The sequence below is a fragment of the Zeus faber genome (assembly GCF_960531495.2).
Source record: "Zeus faber genome assembly, chromosome: 17".
NCBI classification, from domain to species: Eukaryota; Metazoa; Chordata; class Actinopteri; order Zeiformes; family Zeidae; genus Zeus; species Zeus faber.
In genome coordinates, this window is record NC_137204.1 from 19,877,873 (window position 1) to 19,900,705 (window position 22,833).

Sequence of the window (22,833 nt, forward strand, 5' to 3'; positions counted from 1 at the left end):
CTGAAGCATGTGTACACAAAGACATAGTTGTAAAAATACAAAACATTAGATTCACAAATATAGTGGTACTAAAGATCAAGTTCTCTAATGAGAGTGCTACCACCATCCGCTGGTCGCTAGACTGCTAATATCTAGTGGGGGGGCTCGATGTGAGGATAGAGGAGGAATAAATAGAGTACAGTATAAAAGATTTAAATAGAGAAGGGAGTAGAAAGCTAATAAATAATCAAAGAGAAGGAGACAGATGTAGCTAAAGTATGGCCTAAAAATTAGAACTCTGGAGAAATTCTAAACTCAAAAAAATACATACATGTATGAAATGTATAAAGTTTGATTGATGCAGAGCGGAGGTTGTCATCCCTATATAATACAGAATATAAAATGGCCTTTAGAAGGGAAAATACGGTTTAAAAAAAAAAAAAGAAATATATATATATATGAGATCTTGATATCTGCGTGTGTGTATACATAACACTATGTGATAAACCCCGCCCCGCGGCCCTGCTCGACCCGCTGGTTGGCTGCCCGGCTGCTTCACATCCAGACCCGGGGAGTGTTGTGACGGGAGGACGGAGCCATCTTGAATCAAAACGCCTCCACACAAGTGCGCCGAACGGGGCGGCGGACGGCGTAGCACCGCGGCTCACCAGCGTTAGCTCGGGCGTCCAGATTAACCTTAATCCATGTCGCCCTGCTCCGGGCACCCTGCGCCGACCCGACTGTTTCCCTTCGGACGGTGAAGCCTCCGCGGGTGGATAGTCGAAAAAATTTGGACGCGGCGCCAACGGCTCGGGAGGCGGCGGCGGACCGCGGCGGCGCACAGATCGGTGTGTTTGTGTTTTAATTTCCGAGTAGAAGAGTTACCATGAATGGAGGATAAATGTTGCCGAAGGCTGACAGCAGCAGTTTCGTCCTCTTCTCTCTTCTCTTCGTCCTCACGCTCACGGACCCGCCAAGGACAGGTAATTGAACTAACGACCGAAAAAACACACACTTTCCACGGTGTTCGCTGGCGCTGGCGGCCGCTCGGTCGGAGGGGGGCGGGGGGTGTCGGTGCGAGCAGGGCCCGCCCGGGGAGCCCGGGTGGTGGCGAACTAGTTTTCCCTCCCCGCGCCATTGAAATCGCGGATCAGTCCGCGCACTGCGTTTGAGTTGGGTCCGTGCAGCCGAGCTCCGTTCTCTCCGCGGGGTCAGTTTCAGCTAATAAAAACGTGCAATTATCCCCGGTAAGTTGAAGCTACCCCCCCCCCCTCCCCCCCGTGTGTGCAGTAATATCAGAAGGTGTCAGGCCCCGACGGGAAGACTGGAGACCAACTAGCGACGACTACTTGTATTTGCCCCGCCGGGGAAATCCTAAAAATGGGATTCAAAAAAACAAACAAACGAGGGCGTACAATGTCACTTTGAGTACACAGAGATCGGAAAACAGCGTCAAGATGGAAGCACCGCGTGTCCCCAGGTACCTGAGTCAAATCAGATCAAGCGTGTGGGGGGCAATGAAGGGCCACTAGGCTCCCTTATTGACGACCGTAAACGAGTTTGATTTGAGGCTCCGCAGCCTCGGCTCGACTCCCAAGACGCGCGGCGACGCGGACGCCGCAGCGGGCGGACGAGCGCCAACGAGATTAGATTAGAGCGAACTTTCCCCCGCGTGTGGGATGCGCTTCGGGGTCGGGGAAATGCTTTTTGCGTCTCGGTCGAAGTACGCGGTTCACTCCCCGCCCCCCCCAATTCCGGATCCACGGCAAAACACGGAGCATTGGGTCTTCATTGTTCCCTCACGCCGGCGTGGTTAATAGGCCGGGTATTACCAGGGTGCGTCTAACTGTTTCCCTTGTTCCCCGAGTGTCGACCCAGGGTCTTGTGATTTTTTGTTTTTCAAAGGAGGGAGAAGAGCTTTTGTATTCCTCCGAGCACCGCTGGCAAACAACCACACAGGCCAAGTAGGGGATGGGAACACGGGAAAGGTTTTTAAAGGGACTGTCCACTATTTGTCCACAACTGACCTCGACATGATGCCCACCGTAACATGTGTTTGGTTCCAAAACATAACCTGGTGTAACGGTGGCAGCAGTATGTTGGCATATATTATCGTGAGTACTCTGTGAATGCTCTGCGGCCCTCAAAATGTCTCTTGAATGAGAACCTAATCAACCGCGGTTCCGTCCAATCTTCTGTTGACGGCCGTGAGTTGGGCCTGTTTCCCAACCTCTCGGCGTTCTTGCGGGCCGTGCAGCTGGGTAAACAACATACCCTTTTCTGATCCCAAAAAAACGATCCCCTAGGACTATTTGAGTCGGAGCACGCCGTCGCACAATTTCCCCCGAGGGTCGGCAAAGCTTCATTTTGTGGCGTTCGCGTCATGCAGACCAGCGGTCAACACCTCGCCGGTCTGCGGTGGTTTTCTCCTTGCCACTTCGTCCCGATTCTTTCGAAAACGAGAAGTGGATCCCCAACAACAACAACTGAAACTGGAAGCACATCCGCATGTTTTGCTGATAGGTGTTGGGTCCATAATCCTCAGTTCCTCATTTGTGAGGCTTACATCTCCATTTAGAAGTTGAACAGCAGTGAACGCGCAGGGTGTTTGGGCTCTCGCCGTTTTTTTTCCTCAGCTGATGGACGGTATCTTTGGGGGATCAGGGCGACAGAAGTGCGTTGACCTCTGCATGCTGTTGCAGCTGTGTCTGCTTCTGCCGGCCACGTCCTCACCAAAGAGGCACGCAAGGAATGTGGTATCGCTTCCTAACAAAGCTGAATCGAGGGTATAAATGTCGGATTGGATTGATGGATGGATTTGATTTATTTTGATCCATATCGGCACTACAGAGATACAGGCTGTCTTGTTGTTTGGATGATGCCGAATGGCCTCGTCTCGGTTGGTCGTTCCCCGATATCTTGGTCAATTTTTTTTTGCCACGGAACAGCCAGAAAAGCTCAGTCGGACAACTCTAGGGTTCGTCCTTGAGCAGCTTCTGTGCATCCCAATGTTATATCCAACCACTCTAGTTAGCCATTGGTGCTGCACCTGTCGATCGCTCTGCACAGGCTCCTGTTTTATCAGCAGGACCTTCTTCACATCGGAGCGTAGCCGTATGTTGATTCCGCTTAACAAATACCATCGTACATCTCGTCCTTGCATCAACTGAGGGATGTTATTGCTGACTTCTTCCGCCCAATAGCCTAAACATTTACAGAATACTGTTTGCACCAACACCGGAGACACTATCGGGATTATTACTCTAGTGATCTTGGTTTCTTGCATAAAGTAGACGACTTCTGTAGTTCAGTTCAGTTTAGTTTGTCGTTCAAACATGTTAAAAACATGAAGGAATGAAACTCGTTACCCAGGTACAGCAGCGTACAGAATGGAAAAACAGCACACTATTCACTTGTGTCCTACGTGATTTTTTTTTATTTTTCTTGTCAACTGTTGCCTTGTTTCAGTTCAGAGCAGCATTGCAATGATTTTATTCAAACAAATCACTGTAGTTATTAAAAAACATTGAAATGCTTTCACTTGTGGAAGCAGCTTGTGTCGTAGTGCGGAAGCATTGCCCTGTCCTGATTCTCTATACATTTTATGAATTTCTATTACATCATTGTTTTTCCCCCTGAACACCTCTAAACGTTCCCTCTGGTGTGTCAGGAAAGTGTGGCCCTGCTCCTCGACTGCTCATTTCATACCATCCATCTCTTTTCTGCCAATGGAGACGTGATTTTTTTTTTTTTTTTTTTTTTAACTGGCAGATAAAGAAGGTGTGATCATGAATTTGCAAGATATAATTGAACAGTTTATTGTGCAATGGCATATACAAAAAAAAGGACATCACACTAGCTATCTATTGCAGCTTTTAGCCTTTCGATACGGATGCTAAACACAGGAATGAATTGTGAGAAATCTGTCTACCATTTTGTAAACATTGCATATAAAAATGCAAAGGCTGCCCAAAGAGATTGTACAGCCATCTTTAGAGGGATTCCTTGGCTGTATTGCCCCGAGCAATCTTTTTGAGGACATGAAAGTGCCTCACACAAACTGCTGCATCATCAAAAGCACAGAGCAATGAAAAGACGTTCAGCCAATTGAGAACAGTGAGCCACAAACAGGAAATAAGGCTGGCCCCGACTGAAAAGGTTAAATAATACCAAGCTGGTAGAAGCATTGACTAGAACAGCTAGAGTAGTCAATAAAGTTCAGAAAATTGCATTACTTTACTGTAATTGAGCTTCAAAGACAATATTTAACTATACCACAATATTACGATCACCAAAATCCCAGATGATATCTCGTCTCACTCACATGTTGATATTATAACGCTATGCATCCCAGCCCTAACAGGAAGGCTAATGGGAAAGGTTGGACAGAGCAGGTGATCTCAATGCCCATTCTAAATGATTGAACTTTGGATCTTAATTTGGGGCCTTGCACATCACATGTCTTGTCAAAAGTCTTTTGGCAACAACAGTCGTTCGAGCAATGCAATATGAATATTTTTTGTGTCTGGTTAAAACCTTTAACTATTATCTGTGTGCCTAAACTTAAGCAGTGTGATCTTTGGTCCGTCCCACCGTGCCCGTTTGATTTTCCTGCAAATAAAATGAGTCGGACCCCCGTTGAGCTTAATTTCAAATCACCTTTTAAATTCCATAGAAATGTTTGGATGAAAGCAATTTAATAGATTAAGCAGAAATACAACCAACAGGTCAAACTGGCAACAAGACGTTTAATATAAAATTAGCATTTATATAATACTTATTTATTTTTCTTTTATTGTGTAAAATGTGAATATTACATTTCACTGCATATATGTATGAAAGTATGTATGTGACGAATAAACCTCTTGAATCTTGAATGTATTGTCAGCATGTTGATCGAAAGCCTCGAGTGCTTTACATTTATATTAAATATGTCAATTTTGAGGTTGAGTTGTAGTAGGGCAACACAAAATGTAGATTTATGCTGTTGTGGTTGTGCTTTTTTGTTGACATTTAATCTCTAAATCTTGGACTAAATGCCAACCATGTCTGCTGATACACAAGTGAAACAACAGCTATTGCCTAAAAATAGTTTGAGACTTAAAAAAAAAAAAATGCAGGCATCCAGTCTTCAGCCAAAATACTGCCATTTTTTGACAACGAGTGAGTGGGTGGTCCATGACTAGCAGACAGACAAAGTCATCTGTATCTGACGTGACTAAACGGATGATTTCCTCTTTCCGCATTCAAACCAGCAGCTGGGGGACAGCAACATAGAAAGGCCATACCTTTCTTTTTTTATTTCTATAGTCTTTTATTCAGCTATACAACACTAAACAGGGCAGGATGAGATAAAGGATAGTTCATCCTATTCTTTCTAATTTGTTTCAGGTCCGTGATTAGCTCTGGCAAGATTTTTTTCAGCTGAGCAGTACATGTGTCCTGCTATATAGGCTTCTTAAAACCAAGCAGCGATAGATGAAAATAGCTGTCTTTATAAAACATGGGGGGAAAATAGTCTATCAATTCAAACAACTGTTATTATTTGACTAGGAAGTGAGCCTTCAAACATGTCTCCCGGCAATCGCACAGTACAGTGCTCCGGACCAGTCCTCCATCTAACGGGTTAGATCTCCAGCCCGCCAGGTACTGCAACATATGCACATATCTGTATATACATAGCCATATTCCTTCAACCTATTCCATTTTATTTCAATTTATTTTTTTTTGTATTTTATTCTATATATTTTTTATCTTATTCTATAAGTATTCCACTTACTGTATTACGTTTTAGGAGTCAGTTAGTCGGTCTATTAGAAAGGAATTTTCTACTTTTTATTTTATTTTATTTTTTGTACTTTTTCCTAGGACTTCTTGTGTGCTATCACCGGGTGCGTTGCATTACATTTCACTGCATATATGTATGGAAGTATGTATATGTATGTGACAAATAAAAATCTTGAATCTTGAATCTTGAACTGTACAGGATTCTAAAGATTGCTTAGACTAGGTACCGAATAGACTCGCCCAGCTGCTGTCTTCTTCCCGAAGCCTCCCCTGTGTTAGCCCTGAATTATACCCCCTCAATAACCCTACAAACTAAAGCATATAACTCAGAAGGCCCCTCCAGTTAACAACAGCTCTATTCTGATGAGTGCCAGTTAGTGTGGTTGCTGGGTGTTCATTTGATGACAAGTATACTTTTGTCCTAAGGAGACGTTTCCAATTGGGGGCTAGGCTAACCATTTAGGTCCTATAATGCGCTCTTCCTAACTTATTACCATATACAAGAAGGGTACTCAGGCTTAGGTGACTTGTTTCTTCAAATTAAAATAACTAAAACTGATGCTTTAAATGCAGGTAAATTATTTATTGAAGCAGTGCAAAGGTAATTGATTATTACTTGACACAGACATATCGCAATTATTGGTGTAGATAAAATCAAAAACCTGATCAAAATCGGTTAAAATAATAAAAACATACCCTGGTGCCCTATCCTATTCTATTTTGGCCTAATTTCAATTTGGGAACCAGCTGACGGATCCCCTCAGGAACCTCCAGGCTGGCTTCACCAGCGGCGATGGTAGTGGCGATATCTTGAGGTAGTGGCCCCCCTCCCAGTACGAGGAGGCCCCACTACAGTCGAACAACCTCTGCTCGCTGGGGGGGTTCAGGTGTCAGGATAATCCAGAGAAGGGTTGGCGTGACAAAGTCCCAGATTCCAAGTTGCTTCTTGGTCCAGTGTTGTAATCCTCTTTTGGTTTCATTTTGTGTCTTCTCCGGAGCGAAGAATCCCAATGTATTCTGCCCGTCTCCTCTCTCCCAACGCCGCTCTCTTGCAAACACGTTATCAGTGATTCATGTTTCTTTGGAAAACAGCTGCCTTGTTGACGTGTTGTCTTTTTTTTTTTTTTTTTTTTTCTCTCTCTGTACGTCTGCAAAGATAAGGTGTTTTGGTATTTTTCCACGACGCATCCTACTGTGATTTCTCCGGCGTTTTAGGTTTTCTCCTAAAATAGCTGTTCCAGGTCAGCCCACATAAAGCCCCAGATTACATGTAAAATTACTTTTACTGTCAATACATTAACTAATTTTGTTAATGATAATTATTTACATCTATCTATCTATCTATCTATCTATCTATCTATCTATCTATCTATCTATCTATCTATCTATCTATCTATCTATCTATCTATCTATCTATCTATCTATCTATCTATCTATCTATCTATCTATCTATCTATCTATCTATCTATCTATCTATCTATCAGTTTTTCTTTCCCTAATTCTTACACATTCTTACACATTTATGACATTTCTTTCTCACATTAAACCATTTGCTTAACATCGGAACATCATGACTGTCCGGTAATTATCTTTCATTATTACTTGTAGATTATAGACTAAAGTAATCCATAAACAATTAATCTAATTTGTTAAATCATTTCATTACTGTTAAACCGCTCCAGAACCCTGGCACATCTCCTCCCGCAGTTCTTCACATAGGCTTGCGAGGCCTTCGCTACTTCCCTCCTCCGCCTCCTTTACTCGGAGTGGGGATCCCGCTGGGGAAATGTCCTCTAATCCTTCCACCCATCCTGGTGTGTTTCCCTTCACTGCGTCCGGTTCTTGCGTCGACTACGGTGGTTGCTGATCTCGTTCTCCTTCCGCTGCTGGTCCCGGCGGATGCCTTCTTCTTTATCCCCCTTTCTTCCTGTGTCTGGGCCCTGGTCTTAGGCCTTATCTTGCCTCATCTCTTTCTTCTTGGGGTTATCCGCACTTGTGCCGGGTGCTGATTCTGGTGCGCCGTCTTCCACGGGAACTACCTCCTTCTCCTTCCTGCAGTTCTGTCTCGGGTCACTCCCGAGACGACGCTTCCAGCTTTTGCTCCTCAGCCCCTTTGGGTGTATCACATCCTCCTTCCTTAGCGGTCGCTTATCCCTCGGGGTCAGAGGTATATCAGGTGCGTCAGGGCGGTGGAAGACCATACTTCGGGTCTTGCCGACAAACACTATTTATATTTTATTCAGCATTACCTGATAGATAGACCGGCGGCATGTAACACGTGTTTAAAATCTAGACAAAGTATTGATGTGTTCTTTTCCCGTTATGACTTTGTATTCGAGTTTATCTTTCCCTTTTCGTTCTCTTTTGTGCATTCATAATTTATTATGATCAGACTCTTAACACCCTTTCTTCGTCAGCTCTATTGGTTAGGTCTGTGATCATATACTAAATCCTGGACACACACAGCCCTGATGCAGTGGCATGCCTTTATGTTAATCACACACGGTGCTGAGACGCTGACCCACTTACCAGACTCTGTGCCGCTGTGGGATATAAACAGACAAATGGCCAATAGGGAATATACAGGTCTATTGTGAGGCCAAGCACTTCCCAGTTGCTGTTGTAACATTGATTTGATAGAGTACCATTACTGTGTGCGCTTTAAGAATGAATCAACTATATTTGTCTGATGTGATTAAAGAAAGGTCTTTGTCATGTATCAAAGTGAGGCAGGCCTGACATGTGATGCATGGGCTCCGGGCACCTTTTCAACTATGATGCAACCCACTCTGTACAAGTGCTCATTGTCTTTGTTCAATTTCGTTATTTTATTCGTTGGTGAAAGTTGAAATATCGACAATATTCTGACTTTAACACATTTATTTTTTTCATAGGAACAAGAAATAAAGAATCTTACCGTCATTACACAGTAATTATAGCGTGGCGTTCTCTTGTGCTTCAGAGCATCGCTGCCCCGGGCAATTCGCCTGCCGCAGTGGGAAAATGCAATGTATCCCCAAGTTGTGGCAGTGTGACGGATGGACAGCGTGCGATGACAAGAGTGACGAGATGGACTGCCCCCGTGAGTACAGCCCATCCCCCGGCCTTTCACATCTTACAATCAGTGTCCCATATCCACGTCACATTTTCACGTTTTGAACTATGTGTTTTGAGCCTCGTCGTGATAAATTAACGAAAATCCCATTTTGAGACCATCACATAGTCGGATTATTGTCTTAATGGCCACCGTGAGCCAGAGAATGGAGGAAAAACCCCTCCCCAGGCAGGCTGCTGCAGAAGACAGCCACAAGCCGCCACATGTTTGTTTCCTTCTTCTGTGTTGATCTCTAAGACCCCACACTGATATCGTCCCGCTAAGCTGCCGGAGAGACCTTATCTCTGATGGCATAATGGGAATTATTGAAAGGATTGGGCACAGCATGTGACCTTCATACGGCAGCAGACCTCCATGCTTAATTAATTTGTTTGTTTGTTTTTGCGAGTGTTTTTCAACTCTCCTCACTGTAACGTGTGTGTGTGTGTGTGTGTGTGTGTGTGTGTGTGTGTGTGTGTGTGTGTGTGTGTGTGTGTGTGTGTGTGTGTGTGTGTGTGTGTGTGTGTGTGTGTGTGTGTGTGTGTGTGTGTGTGTGTGTGTGGAAGTTTCGTTAGTATCAGTCAAGGGACACAGTTAATAATCAGGTGTTTAGATCTAGCCTTGAATTTTTGAATTTATTTTTGAGGGGTGCCGGCTTGTAGATGGTACTTGACCTTTGTGAAGGCCTTCCTGAAAAATACGATGTGCTTTAAAGGATGGGTTCAGAAATAATTTATGCTCAATTGATAATTCAAACGCAGACATTTTCGAACATTTTGTTTGATTTCATGTAATGTACAACCATACACACAAATAATTCATAATACAATCTGAAAGCATAAATCAGAAAGCAGCTGGCTTTTACTGCACGTTCATCTAGTGTATTAGTGTGCAGTAAAGATAAATGAATGTTATACAAAGAAGCGTCCTTGTTTAATTTGAAAAATGTAATGATGGTAATAATAATTACAGATGGGTCCCATCCAGTATCGGGTGCCGATACTAACGTCACTCACTCATTGGAGATTGGACTCATGTCACGTGCCGTTCCCAATTCCATTCCATGGTCTTACCTCCTTGAGAATTCTCTCTGCAAATAATTAACCTGTAAAGCGCAACTCAAAAGTGGATGCAAACAGGAACTGGCGGTTGGAGTTGGGCAACTTATTGAAGCAGCCGTTCAGCTGTGTGGGTCCTCAAAATAAGACGTCACGATTCCTGCCTATATAATATGTGCCGCCATCGAACTACTGGGAGTTGTAGTTATATTTGTGCAGTGGCACACTGAAACGAGTCACCGTATGAGGATTAAAAACTACACAAATATTCCTTCGGCTGTAATAATCCCATATGGGGGATTTTGTACTCTTGCCACAAGCTCTTCCATGATTGCTTTTGCTGAAAATCCTTGTTCCACCCAAGCGACGCCACGACCGCGCAAAGGTATAACCAGGGCTATAGACGCTGCATTGACTGCTTCGGCACGTTGCTGCAATACGTCAACATCGCCGCCATATTGGAACGGGCAAGACTGGCCCCGTAAACAAATACAAGTAAACGGGGGAGCTGCGGTTCTTCTGGATGAAAATCACGATGACGCATACATTTCTCACCCGATTTGAATTTGTTGTTTTTATATTCAAGAGTTTATGGTGTACGTGGAGTAGAATTTATTTATATATATTTTTTTTAACTCACGTAGAAAAATGTTAAAAGAGCTCTGGTATCTGTATCGGAATGGGGTCAGAACTGAAGTGGACCAGTGCATCTCTAATAATAATAATGATGATAATAACAATCAATCAAACTATGACTCAGGGAATCTAAGAAATTAGATTCTCTGACAAGTGTTTACAATAAGCGTTTAAAGACAAAGAAAATGTCTGCTGTAGGACTGTCAGTCGAATCAGATTCGGCTGTTCAGTGCAGATTTTGGACTCTTCGTCGGCAGTGGGGGGGGGGACCGTTGAGATGCCAGCGATCGGCGCGCCAGAACAGTGTGTTTTTTATTTTGTTTTACGTCTCCTTACGCAGCGAAACAAGTGCTGATGGGAGGGTATTGAACGATCTTTACGAGTCGCGCTCCGTTCCTCCGTGACCCGCCCTCACGCTGGTTTTAGTGGTTTAATTTGGAGGAACGGGGCGCGGCGATCGGGAGCCAACGGAGAGCCGTGTTCGATTCACGAATATAAAAGTAGAATTATGATTTCCCTTATTCATTACTCCTCATTGAAATGTTATCCCTACGCATTTTGTAAGCTTCCATCTGTCTTATCCTGTTGTTGTAATTGACACCGACTGGCGGGGGGGGGACAGCTGCTCGACTTGAAGAAACTCAGTCGACTGACTGATGTTTTGACTCGTCAGTTTTGTTGTTGTTTTTTGTTTTTGTGTGCCACAGAATCGATGATAGAATATGTTTAATTGATCTACAACATTTCACTTGAGCGGCCTTTGTTCTTAATTGCTGTTTTGGTGTTTTCACAGCCATGAAAGAGGAGCGGTTCCGCTTTGGTAACGGCTTCGACCAGGTGGAGGACGTCATAGGCGTGGCCCAGCCCGTGCGCTTCAACAGTGAGAACCTCTTAACTTTTCCCATAACATTTGAGCAGAAGAGCAGTCGAGTGTTTCCCCCCCGCTCCGCCGGTCATGTCCTTCACCTAACTTTAAACACCCACAATGCAATGTGTGCAGAGAAGTGCCCGGGCGGGTGGCACCACTACGAGAAGACGGCCAGCTGCTACAAAGTGTTCCTGAGGAACGAGAACTACTGGCAGGCCGTGGACACCTGCCAGAAAGTCAACGGCTCCTTGGCCACGTTTGTCACCAACGAGGAGCTGCAGTTCATTCTCAAGATCGAAATTGATTTTGACAGCGACGTCTGCGAGCGCCGAGATCAGTGCAAGTGAGTATTGACCACGTTGTCTTTTATGTGATTTTATCATAACCTTTTAGGATATGTATCCAGAATTGCAGATACTTAATCTTGGTGTTATGCAACATCCTTTCGTTTGTCATTATTGTACAGTATTATTAGAAATATGTTTTGTTTTTTTCCCCCAATAAAATTGAGTAATTGGCTATTGATTAATAAAAAGTAAACCATATATTTAAAAAAAGAGTGAAATGATAAATATTTTTTGACAAAGCCAGAGTGGAAAATGTAATTAATAAACACATGGCTGGAACAGGTGATCTCTGAGTGCATTGAAGATAATGGCAGGCGGCTTTTAGGAATAAAATGGAAAAACGTACCGGTCAAAATATAACCCATGTCATTCTGAAGTTGATTGCTGCTATTAAAATATCAAAGGTGCACCACCAGATTATCTTCTCTTGCACCAATTAATTTGTCTTGGGTTGAGTGGCATTGGGCCTCCTCTAGGACGGAGCAAGTGGTTCAGAAACCTGTGTGCACCACACTTCTCACCATGACTTGGAAATTGTTCTCATCCCTTGTTACTTTCCCTCTTATCTATCTGAGGACATTGGGGCCAAAGCAGCACACACACTCATTCCTCACATTCATGGAGGTGAATAGTAGCATGTGACAACTTCCCAGAAACTTTGGCTTTCAAGGATTCAAAGCCACGCGGCTACGGTCTCCCCCTTATGACCCCTTGTGTTAACTAGTATCTAGCTATCTACTCTTAACTTTTAAGGGCTGGCTGGCTGGCTGGCTGGCTGGCTGGCTGTCCGTCCTTTGATTATCTCGACAAACGTTAATCCAATCTACTTTACACTTGGCGATGGTGTATCGCTGGGGACCCAAGGGTGTGCACTGTCGAATTTTGGTGCAGTTTGGACACGCAACATGTGTAATGTGAATAAACTTTCAATAAGCAGCAGGGGCAGGGCTTGCAGAGTCACAAAGAGTGTGTTTCCCATGACTTTAACCGGCACTTTCATCTCCCATTGTAGAACACAGGACTGAATCACTGACCTTATGTTTAACTGTGGCATTAAAATGTCTTGGGAAGTCGTACGTTTTGAACGGCCTTGCACGAGTAAATATACTGCGATAGGATGAAGGGTCGTCAGTGGGAATCAGCTATGTATGAAGGCCCTCTAGTGGTAGGAAGGATCTTAAGCAATTTGCTTGCAAAGAGTTACATTGCTGCATGTTAGGTGCCATTGTTAAGATGTTTTGGTCTTTTTAAGGTTTTGGGTCGGCTACCAGTATGTGATCACCAATCAGAACCATTCACTGGCTGGTCACTGGGAGGTGGCATATAAAGGTAATCGATGATTGGGAACTAAAAACATGTTTTTAGAAATTTAACATAAATACTAGCCCAGGTAATGGGTAATATACATTATTTTGAAAATGTCTACAGACTTCTTATTGTCTAAAAAAAAAAATAAAAATCTTCTCTGAAGGGTCCATGCAGGTGTTCCTGCCACCGGACGGCCTTCCCAGCATCGGAGAGGCGTCTTCTACGCAGGACAACGTGTTCTGCGCTCAGCTGCAGCGTTTCCAGATCAAGAACATCAACGAGCGCGGCCTGCACAGCTGGAAGGCTGAGAACTGCTACAAGGAGTTCCCCTTCCTCTGCAAGAGCAGTATGTGGCCCTTTGCTTTCTATTGGTCAAAACCGGGGATAATGATTATTATTATTTTGGGTTCTTCGCTACGAATTTATAGTGTTAAAGGAGTTTTTTTTTCCTATGTTTACATTTTATTTTATATATAAAGTATATATTTTTTAAATGGGTTGTAGGGTGGATTTGGGAGCAGTGGAGGTGGCATTTTTTCATGCATGTGTGTACAATATGCGGTGGCTCTTGCTATTATTATTATTATTAATAAACAGCTGTCCAAAATACTCTGTCTTAGAAAGCTTTTGACACTTAAGATGCATTACAGCCACCAGGGGTCCCACTCTCGCGAGACTATGGACCTGGAAGCGCAGCACGTGCTACCATGTGTTTACACTTGTAGCCGGCAAGCTGCTAACGCTATACACCTGCTCCCACTACTCCCCCACAGTTTGCGCTTTTCCGTTCTGTGCCGGGAGTTTCAGGTTATAACAGGCTGTCTGTTGACTGACCACTTGCTGGTACCGCGCGCCGATACTCACGTGAAGCTGCATGACTGTTTTCCCTTCGCCGAATGATTGTCCTGAATCCGCTTGTTTCATTGTTGGCATCTACTCGGTGCTTGTTATGATCGCTGTGCCGACTTTTTCAGGTAAATGCAAAGTATTTTTTGTTCATATGATTTACTAACAGGTGTGTGAATTGATCTGAAAAAATATATAGATCAGCAGCGGCAGTCATTTTTCACCAGTGGCTGCTAGGTACATGTGGGGGAAGCACTGGACTATGTTCATGTAATAATACAGCAGTGAGAATAACACAGGGAAGGACCTTTATTGCACCCTCTTTCATTATTCTTTTCTAATCACTCGTAATCGCTTTAACTATGAATTCATTTTTTATTTATTTTTTTCTTATTGGTGCAGATTTTGCTTACAATTACTATTTAGTTAGTAAAATGGAATACAATGGGAGCACAATAATGTTTGTTTCTGGACATTTACAAGCAATTTTCCAATGAAACTATGATTCCAGAAAGGGATGTGATGGTGATCGGTTTCCATCTTCTATCGGTCGTTTCTCCCGCAGGGCAAACGTGCGTGGACATAAAGGACAACGTGGTGAACGAGGGCTACTACTTCACACCGAAGGGGGACGACCCGTGCCTGAGCTGCACGTGCCACGATGGGGAGCCCGAGATGTGCGTGGCCGCGCTGTGCGAGCGTCCGCAGGGCTGCCAGCACTTCCGCAAGGACCCGAAGGAATGCTGCAAGTTCACCTGCCTGGACCCAGGTACCGCTGCTGCCTGCTGCCGCTCCATATATTCCCAGCTGTGTCTTTTACCGCCTCGAGGGGTGGGCCGCTACATGCCCTTTGTAAGTACGCAAACATGGACATTTGGAGCCACGTACGGCAGCTTTGGCACGTTGAAAAATACACATCCCTCAATGACATTTCTTTGGGATGTTGCGGTTGTTTGTCGTTGGCTACAATCCAGATCAGATTTGTCCTCTACTGCCCCCTGGTGGAGTCGGGTGTGTTACCACCACAGGAACCCAAAAGCGCATATTATTTCTGACCGCTAAATTTCTATTTATTTATTTATTTATTTATTTTTCTCCTCTCGATATTTATTAATATTGTCTGATTCGACAATGTTCCGGGCATTGAATCAACATCTTCCGTCTGTCCCTACTGAACGTGTGTAAACAACGACAGCGCTTGTACTCTGTTCGCACAAAGAAGCCTCATGTCTCGCCCCCTCAGAACCGGGACGAAGGCTTTCTCCAAATGCCCAAATGGCCTGAAAGAATAAAAACAATTTCCTGAGCCGGACGTTGATTTTTTTACTCCTTCTGTAGAGCACACAACTCAGACAGTTTGTGTTAGAAATACCGTTGGCCTCAGACAAGGTGAATCACCGTTCATAACCCCTTTAAATGAAGTCTGGCTGAAAGAAAGCTCCTGGTTGACTCTGACTCGGTGCTGTAACCCCGCCGCCTGTGAACGCGGCGGGCGTCATAACAATACGTAACTCTTCATTTTCCTTCTTTCCGTCCTTCCAGATGGGAGCAGCCTGTTTGACTCCATGGCCAGTGGGATGAGGCTGATCGTCAGCTGCATCTCCTCCTTCCTCATCCTGTCTCTGCTGCTCTTCATGGTGCACAGGCTTCGGCAGCGGAGACGCGAACGCATCGAGACCCTCATCGGAGGAAACCGTAAGAACTGTTGGAAGTCCGAAAAATGATAACGATTGCTTCTCGTTACCGAAAAACACCCGTGTCTGAATTTATGAATGCAACGCTAGCAAGCCAGGTAGCTTGTCCGCCGGCTTTTTAACAGCTATGAAAAATCTTTCTCCTTTTAGGTCATTTTTTATGTCTGATATAAAGAACGCAATTGATCTTTTTTTTTCCCTGGATATGGTTATCTTGTAAATACCTCGTGATCTCTGTTATCTGTTGCTCTTTTTAAGTTATTCCCCAGCTGCTCAACATCATCCTCATCCTCATCCTCTCTGGCTCCCCTCACAGTGCACCACTTCAACCTTGGGAGACGAGTCCCCGGCTTTGACTACGGCCCGGATGCCTTTGGCACCGGGCTCACCCCGCTGCACCTCTCTGACGACGGGGAGGGCGGGGCCTTCCACTTCCAGGAGCCCCCTCCGCCGTACGCGGCCTATAAATACCCTGACATCCAACACCCGGACGACCCCCCGCCTCCGTACGAGGCCTCCATCGACCCCGACAGCCTCCTCTACGTGGACCTGGGTGAGCGCGTCGCCGTTTCCCTGACGGGTACATCGGGTCTCTCCAACTGGTGGCCCGCGGGTCAAATGTGGCCCGGGCGTTAATGCAGAGTGGCCCTTGAGCAGTGAGCTGTAATTGCATCACTTTCAGAAATACCCGTCGGGCTTAAAGTAGCAACAACCGTAGGACTGTGCAGAAGCAGTGTGCGTCTAGGAATATCAACCCTGAGAGAATACCATCTGGAAATGTCTTTGTTCATTTTTAAGCTTTTTTTTAATAAAGAACAATGACAACTCGGTATGTTCATCACTGTTTTTTTGCCTACAGCATTTTATTTTATTTTTTTAAGCTTTTTTAATGCTTCTGTCTGTCTGATTATACAACTCATATCAAGACAAATTCCTGGTACGTGAAATGGATCAATATCATTTCAGGATTTTTTTTATTATTATTATTATTATTATTATTATTATTATTTTTGTATTATAAGTGTCGCTCAACTCTCAACAATGACAATTGGCTTGTAGTCCAGTGCCACCTTCTACGTCGCTGACTCCGACCTTTTTCGCACCCCCCCCCCCAGCGCGCGGCGGTGTTTCCGTCATGCCGCGGCAGATGAGCACCATGGTGAGCTGCCTCCAGTCGGACCTCCCGCTGCGCCGCCTGCAGGACCCGGCGCCGCCCGCCCAGCGGCGGGAGGACTCCACGGACAGCAGCACGCTGCTGGTGGGGCCCGAGACGCCCACGGACGGCCACGCCCTCGCCTCCACGCCGGCGGACCGCAGCAGCAGCTCCACCCTCAGCACCGTGGTGTAGGAGGAGCTCGCGCGGACTGCACCGCAGCGCAGCGCACCGCCCTGTGGGGGAGGAGAGAGTCGCCTGGTCTAATATTTAGGCAAGGTGTCTGCTGCAAAGAGGAACCATTTTAAACGCTTGTACAGACCAAGTCGGAAGATCATGAACTGTGGAAGGACAGTTTTGTTTTGTTTTTTTGTCTTGTTTTCTGACAACAATTTGAAAAGACAATCATCCAAGAGAGTTTATTAAGAAAACAATAATATTTTTTTTCTGTACAGAGAATAATAACACTATTAAAAGATGATGATGATGGTGCCGGGCTCCTGCTCTCACTCTTCACTGGACAGACATTTTGAACCCTGATGTAAATACTCCTCCAGATCCCCGAGGCCACAACGCGACCGCAGCTCCGACGTGAAGGAGAGAACGTCGGGTCTGTTTTATTTTTCTTTTTTTTTTTCTTTCCTTCTCTTCGAACGTCGTGGACATTTCGCTTCTGGTCAAGAAACCTCAGCGCCGCCCGCTGCGCCGCGTCCCAGATCTTAGATTTCTACCCCGCGGAACAAAAAAGGATTTTTCCCTTTCATTTTCTTATCAGTGGGTTATGCCAAGCTGTCTTCCAGGTTTCTAGTGCACACTTGCAGCCAGAGGAGAGAACGAAAAAGAAAAAAGAAAAAAAGGTTTTATAGTTCTGAGAGTTTCTCCCGCCCCGGAACGAGGGTACGGTTCGTTTCATCTCCGGGTGAATTCCTCGCGGCTTTTCTTCTTCTTCTTAGGCAAAGTTGTAACATAGCGTTATGTATCAAAGAATGTTGATGGAGTTGAAGAAAAAGAACCCTCTAACTTTTGTAGTACTGCATTGTTATAAGTCAGGTCTTGTGTCTGTTGCGAGGCCGTAAACGTGATTTGTTTAGCGCGGGGATATGGATCCAGCGGCCGATAGACGAATAGAGGTGGTGGGACGTTATTTTCATTTCGGGATCGGATCCCGTTCTGAGATTTGATATAACCAGCGTGTTCTAAATAACTTTGCAACTCATGGAAGCGTTTGGCAGATTAATGTGCACCTCGCACCGTCTGCCTGTTACTGATTTATGGCTTGACAGTTGTCTTTCTAACAAAATACATGTTTATCATTTTGCACTCATGGCTGCTCTGCAATGCGCTGGGTTCCTTTTTGTTTTGTTTTGTTTTGTTTTGTTTTGTTCTTTTGTTTTTTTACTTTTAGGGCTGGGTACTAGGCAGGATCTCATGATGGTCATGATTCAATTCAGTATCAATTTATTGACTTACGTCGATCAATTGCTTCTGTCTATTCTGTCTGATGTGCATTACAAAAATAATATTTTAGTTTTTTTGTTCATTTAAATATTTATTATTATATTAAATATTATTGAATGGAATAATTAAATACTTAAATGAATTTGAAGTGTCAAATGATTGCAAAACGTCTAAATAAAGTATTGATATGACAATTTTCGAATTGATTCAGAAAATAGAACCCATAGAATTGAATCGTACTTCCATTTTATTTTAATTGTATATTTTCTTTTTTTAACCCAGCCCTATTGGTTTACACAAGTAATTTTATAGACACTACCGAAAACACAAAAAACAGTTTGCCTCCGAAACTAAAAGTGTGTGTGTGTGTGTGTGTGTGGGGGGGGGGGGTTTAATTGAAATGCGGTACATGATTTTTTTTTTTGCAAGTCCTTGGTGATATACTGGGTACATCCAATGGGCAAGGTGATTTATTGGATATCGTCCCCGATTCAGCTGTAACCCTGTTCGGTTTGGTGTCGATGGGTCTGTGATCTGTCTCGCTTGATGTGCTATAATTTCGACTAAACGGACGGGCTCTCCCAAATTAGTGAAAGGATTTCGCCACGGGGAGCGTATCCGGCCCCAATTGTGACAATCGATTCATTCCGTGGATTGAGAAGTTCAATATGCGTTTTTAAGGTCCTGTGAAAAGCTTTTGCAGTCGTGTTTGTTTACCTGGAGCCAAATGTGAAATGGTTTTATTGCCCCGCCTAAAAAGCAAAGCACAACAGCTCCTCCGAGGGAAAGGACTTCACTACCTCGGTGGGAAAAGAGTACATCACCACCAGCAACACAACGGCTTAAGGTCTGCCTTGAGAAAGCAGCTATGTGTGAGTGTGTTTGGGAGAGAATTGTTTGAATGTATGCACCATTCTAACAGGCTTTCATTTCCTGAGTGTTTACCTTCCGATCATTTTATTTTTATTATTTTTCATGTTTTGGCATCGACAATCCACTGAGGATTTTCCAGCGTCATGTTTTCATGAATTGTGAAAAGAAAAAAGTTAAAAAAAAAAAAAAAAAGTAATGTATGCATGTGTATAGGAGGCGGTGTATTGTTTCAGATTGTATTTTTTTGGGGTTTTGTTTTGTTTTTTTCTCCAATATGTTTTTGGACCTATGGTGCATGTTATCTCTAGGCATGCTAAGAGACTGGTTTATTTTTTATTTTATTTTTTATTTTATTTTATTTTATTTTTTTTAAGGTAAAGCATTTTGAGGAAAAAACTCATCTAGGTTCATAACTCCCCGATTCTCGCTTTTTTGTTCAGTATTTATGTGTGAGTTGAAATTGGACCACAAATCAAATGGCTGCATCTACACAGTAGTATGTTTTGTGATTGACTATGGTGGCGTGCACACTGCTTAATTTGATTTGAAATGCTTATCCAAGAAGAAAACCTTGTCTTTTCTTTCGTAGCTTTTAAATGGCAACAAGCTTAATTTGCAGGGGTCTTGTACTTTTTCTGAGGTAGATGTACATCTAATCAAATGCCAAATAAATTGCACCATGAAGGACAAACGGCTGTGTCGTCGGGAGTGGAATCCAAGTATACCATAATGGACTTTTGGGAACGCGGTTTATCTCGGTGGTGTTCAGTGGCTCTGGAAGAACTTTCACTGGTCAAGGAAATCCCTCCACCTCCAGCGGCCAAATGTCAAGAGGATTAAGGTCGGAAAGTGGGGAAATCCCAGAGCGTAAGCGTTGGTCGTGCTCTGGCTGGATAATTTGACCGTCAGCAGATTGAATGTATTCATAGCGAGCAGATATACCTTACCATGACTCATGAGGCTTTTACCTGAGCGGGCACAGATTGCGATGCCGTTTCGGAAACCCTTTCCAAAATAATAATGAAGCTTTGTCCACGGTGTGCAGACAGAATCAGATCATTCATTCCTGAGATGGGAGTCACATAAGGAAACCGCAACAAAGGTCCCAATGGTGATTTGGACTTGAATAGAGAAGTATTTATAAAGTAACTGGCTTCTAGTGTATTACCAGCAGTAAATGGAGGAAAGCAAAAAGATATATGTTTTGAAAATGGGAATTGAAAAAGTATGAATGACTCAGAACTAAAACAACCCTTGACGTCTATAATATCTTCCTTCAAATTCCAAAATAAATGTTTGGGATAGTTGTCTAATAAATGCACCGAAATCAAGGTTTGAAATAAAAAAATAAAAACACTGGATACATTTCGTAAACAGTGACTTCACTGCAAACTTCGTAAATAGCAATTTCACTGGAAACTCTTCTCAATAGTGACTTCACTGGAAACTCTTTGTAAATAGTGATTTCACTGGGAATGCTTCTTTAGTAATGATTTCACTGGAAGCGCTTCACCAAAAGCGATTTCACTGAAAACTTTGTGAATAGTGATTTCACTGCATACTCTTCTTTAATAGTGATTTCACTGGAAACTCTTTCGTGAGTACTGATTTCACTGGGAACGCTTTTGAAATAGTGATTTAACTGGAAACGCTTCGTAAGCAGTGATTTCACTTTATATTCTTCTTAAATTGTGATTTCGCTGGAAACTCGCCTTGAATAGTGATTTAACTGGAAACTTCTTAAGCGGTGATTGAACACGCTGGATGCTCTTCTTAAAGTGATTCCGGTTCTGACTCATTGTCTCACTGTGGAGTGAGATGAATGCCTCATTAGGCCACAGTGCTCGGTGAGGGTGGAGGGGGGCAGGGTGGGGGTTGTCCTGGTATCAATGGGCCCGTTGAACAGAAAAGACCACCATCCTGACAATGACACACTTCACCCATCGGACTCAGGGGAGGGGAAAAAAAGAAAAACCATCAACGTTCACCTCCGTCCTTATTTAAGCCGGTGCTGTGCGGCTACCTCTGCTTCCTGCTCGACCGGACTGGAGCGCGGTGGGTCGGCGAGGCTGGGGTTCCGTCTTGGGGGGAGAAAAAAAAAAAAAAAAAAATGAAGATTTTGACGGGAACTATTCTAATGATCGCCGTCGCCCACTCCCACTCAGGTAGGAATCATATCCGAGCATCAGAGAGCAGAAATAGACGAACCGATGGTTAATCAGCCGCTCAAATTATTCAATTACTATTTTCAGGGAATTTCTGTTACGATGAAGTCCACTGTGGTAAGTCACTCATTTTTCATAACGCCCAGACCGGTTTCTGATGAAATTGTGTCCTTTTGTTTTTCCTTCAATGAGGAAAGTAGGATTTACCTGTAATATCCTACAATTGCGCCGCGAACGCGTGACGCCGCTCAGCAGCAGCAGCTTTAATCCGGTGGTGTCGTCATAAACGGGACCAAAACAAAAAACCCGCTGCGTGCCCCTCGCCAGATCCTTACGCGTGGGGGGACGCGTTCCCGTCCTGTCACCCGCTCCTGGAAGAGCACCACTCGCCCATCAACCTGGACCACCGGATGAGCAGGAGGGACGCTCTGGAGGCGCTGGAGCTCGAGGGCTTCGGCGCCGTCCAAACCGGCGCCTGGACCCTGAGGAACAACGGGCACTCCGGTGAGCGCACGGTGAAGCCGCCGCCGCCGTCGTCCTTCTGTATCCTGGGGCCCGAGGTGTGGGGTTCATCTGTGTGTGTGTGTGTGTCCACCCGCCTGCCCGCCCGTGTGTGTAGTGGTTTTGGAGGTGGGCAGTGGGATGTCGGTGAGCGGCGGGGGTCTTCCGGGCGTCTACCACACCATCCAGCTGCATTTCCACTGGGGAAGCCCCTCCACCAACGGGTCGGAGCACACGGTGGAGCGTCACCGATACCCCATGGAGGTACAGTACGGTCAGTGCACGGCCGCGCACGCACGCACGCGCACACACACGCCAGCGGTTGTACATAGGGATGATGGAAACTACTGAGATGTTTTTTATTGGAGGTGGACATATCTGCCCTGGCCGTTCAATGCCGCCTACACCTTTATTTATTTATACATTTTTTAACTTCAGATGCACATTGTCAACATGAAGTCCATCCACCCAAATGTGTCGGCGGCTCTAGAGGATCCCACCGGCCTCGCTGTCCTGGGATTCTTCATTGATGTAAGTAAAAAAAAAACAAAAAAAACTTGGCAAAGTCCATTTCTACATGATGGCACGATCATTTATTTCTACCTAAATGACGTGAAACAGTCGCCTTCACCGTTTGGCGTATGTGTTAAAGGTGGCTTACGCCGACAATGTCCACTTCGGGAACATAGAACGGAAGCTCTCCTCCGTCGCCTTCAAAGGTCAGAGAGGAAGAAAGACACACGAGCACGACGAATCCGCGCACACACACACACACACACACACACGCACCCGCAGTTCCGCTGCAAATCCAAGTCAGCCCGTGTCCCCGTCCCCTTCCCTCCAGGTCAGACGGCGTCGGTCCGGCCCTTTCCCCTCCTGGGCCTTTTGCCCGAACACAACATGAGTCAGTACTACCGTTACCACGGCAGCCTCACCACCCCGCCCTGCTCCCGGGCCGTCGTCTGGACCCTGTACGAGGTGCCCATCTACATCTCCTGGCCTCAGGTGGGTCCTCGGCTCTCCCCCGAATCCTGCTCCAAATCGTATTTCTCCCTCGCCTTTTAGA

At 44.7% G+C, this 22,833-nt stretch overlaps 2 protein-coding genes across 3 annotated transcripts in view; both read left to right on the top strand.

Moving 5' to 3' along the window:
• Positions 1-593: 593 nt before the first annotated feature.
• Positions 594-19,792, top strand: dgcr2 (DiGeorge syndrome critical region gene 2). 2 transcript variants are annotated; one of them, XM_080017414.1, is made up of 10 exons: positions 594-962; positions 8,729-8,848; positions 11,348-11,434; positions 11,555-11,765; positions 13,022-13,098; positions 13,241-13,423; positions 14,489-14,692; positions 15,466-15,618; positions 15,934-16,170; positions 16,733-19,792. In XM_080017414.1, the coding sequence occupies exons 1-10, from the start codon at positions 881-883 to the stop codon at positions 16,963-16,965; spliced, it is 1,587 nt and encodes a 528-aa protein (XP_079873540.1). In that variant the 5' UTR covers positions 594-880; the 3' UTR covers positions 16,966-19,792. The 2 variants fall into 2 exon arrangements, with proteins under 2 accessions (XP_079873540.1, XP_079873541.1); XM_080017415.1 differs by lacking the exon at positions 8,729-8,848.
• Positions 19,793-21,238: 1,446 nt separating this feature from the next.
• Positions 21,239-22,833, top strand: part of car15 (carbonic anhydrase 15) — a gene marked incomplete at both ends in the record, with an annotated part of 1,867 nt that continues 272 nt past the window's right edge. The window contains 7 exons of the mRNA XM_080017660.1: positions 21,239-21,266; positions 21,354-21,383; positions 21,594-21,770; positions 21,886-22,031; positions 22,206-22,298; positions 22,420-22,486; positions 22,612-22,772. Of these exons, the coding sequence (XP_079873786.1) occupies positions 21,239-21,266; positions 21,354-21,383; positions 21,594-21,770; positions 21,886-22,031; positions 22,206-22,298; positions 22,420-22,486; positions 22,612-22,772 (702 nt within the window). The remainder of the gene's footprint in view (positions 21,267-21,353; positions 21,384-21,593; positions 21,771-21,885; positions 22,032-22,205; positions 22,299-22,419; positions 22,487-22,611; positions 22,773-22,833) is intronic.

What these genes read in the sequence shown, in the direction of transcription:
- dgcr2 (XM_080017414.1), top strand. Translation starts at nt 881, where the DNA reads ATGTTGCCGAAGGCTGACAGCAGCAGTTTCGTCCTCTTCTCTCTTCTC. An exon ending in GAGCGCCGAGATCAGTGCAA is followed by an intron (nt 11,766 to 13,021) that starts GTGAGTATTGAC and finishes GGTCTTTTTAAG; the next exon opens with GTTTTGGGTCGGCTACCAGT. An exon ending in GTTCACCTGCCTGGACCCAG is followed by an intron (nt 14,693 to 15,465) that starts GTACCGCTGCTG and finishes CCGTCCTTCCAG; the next exon opens with ATGGGAGCAGCCTGTTTGAC.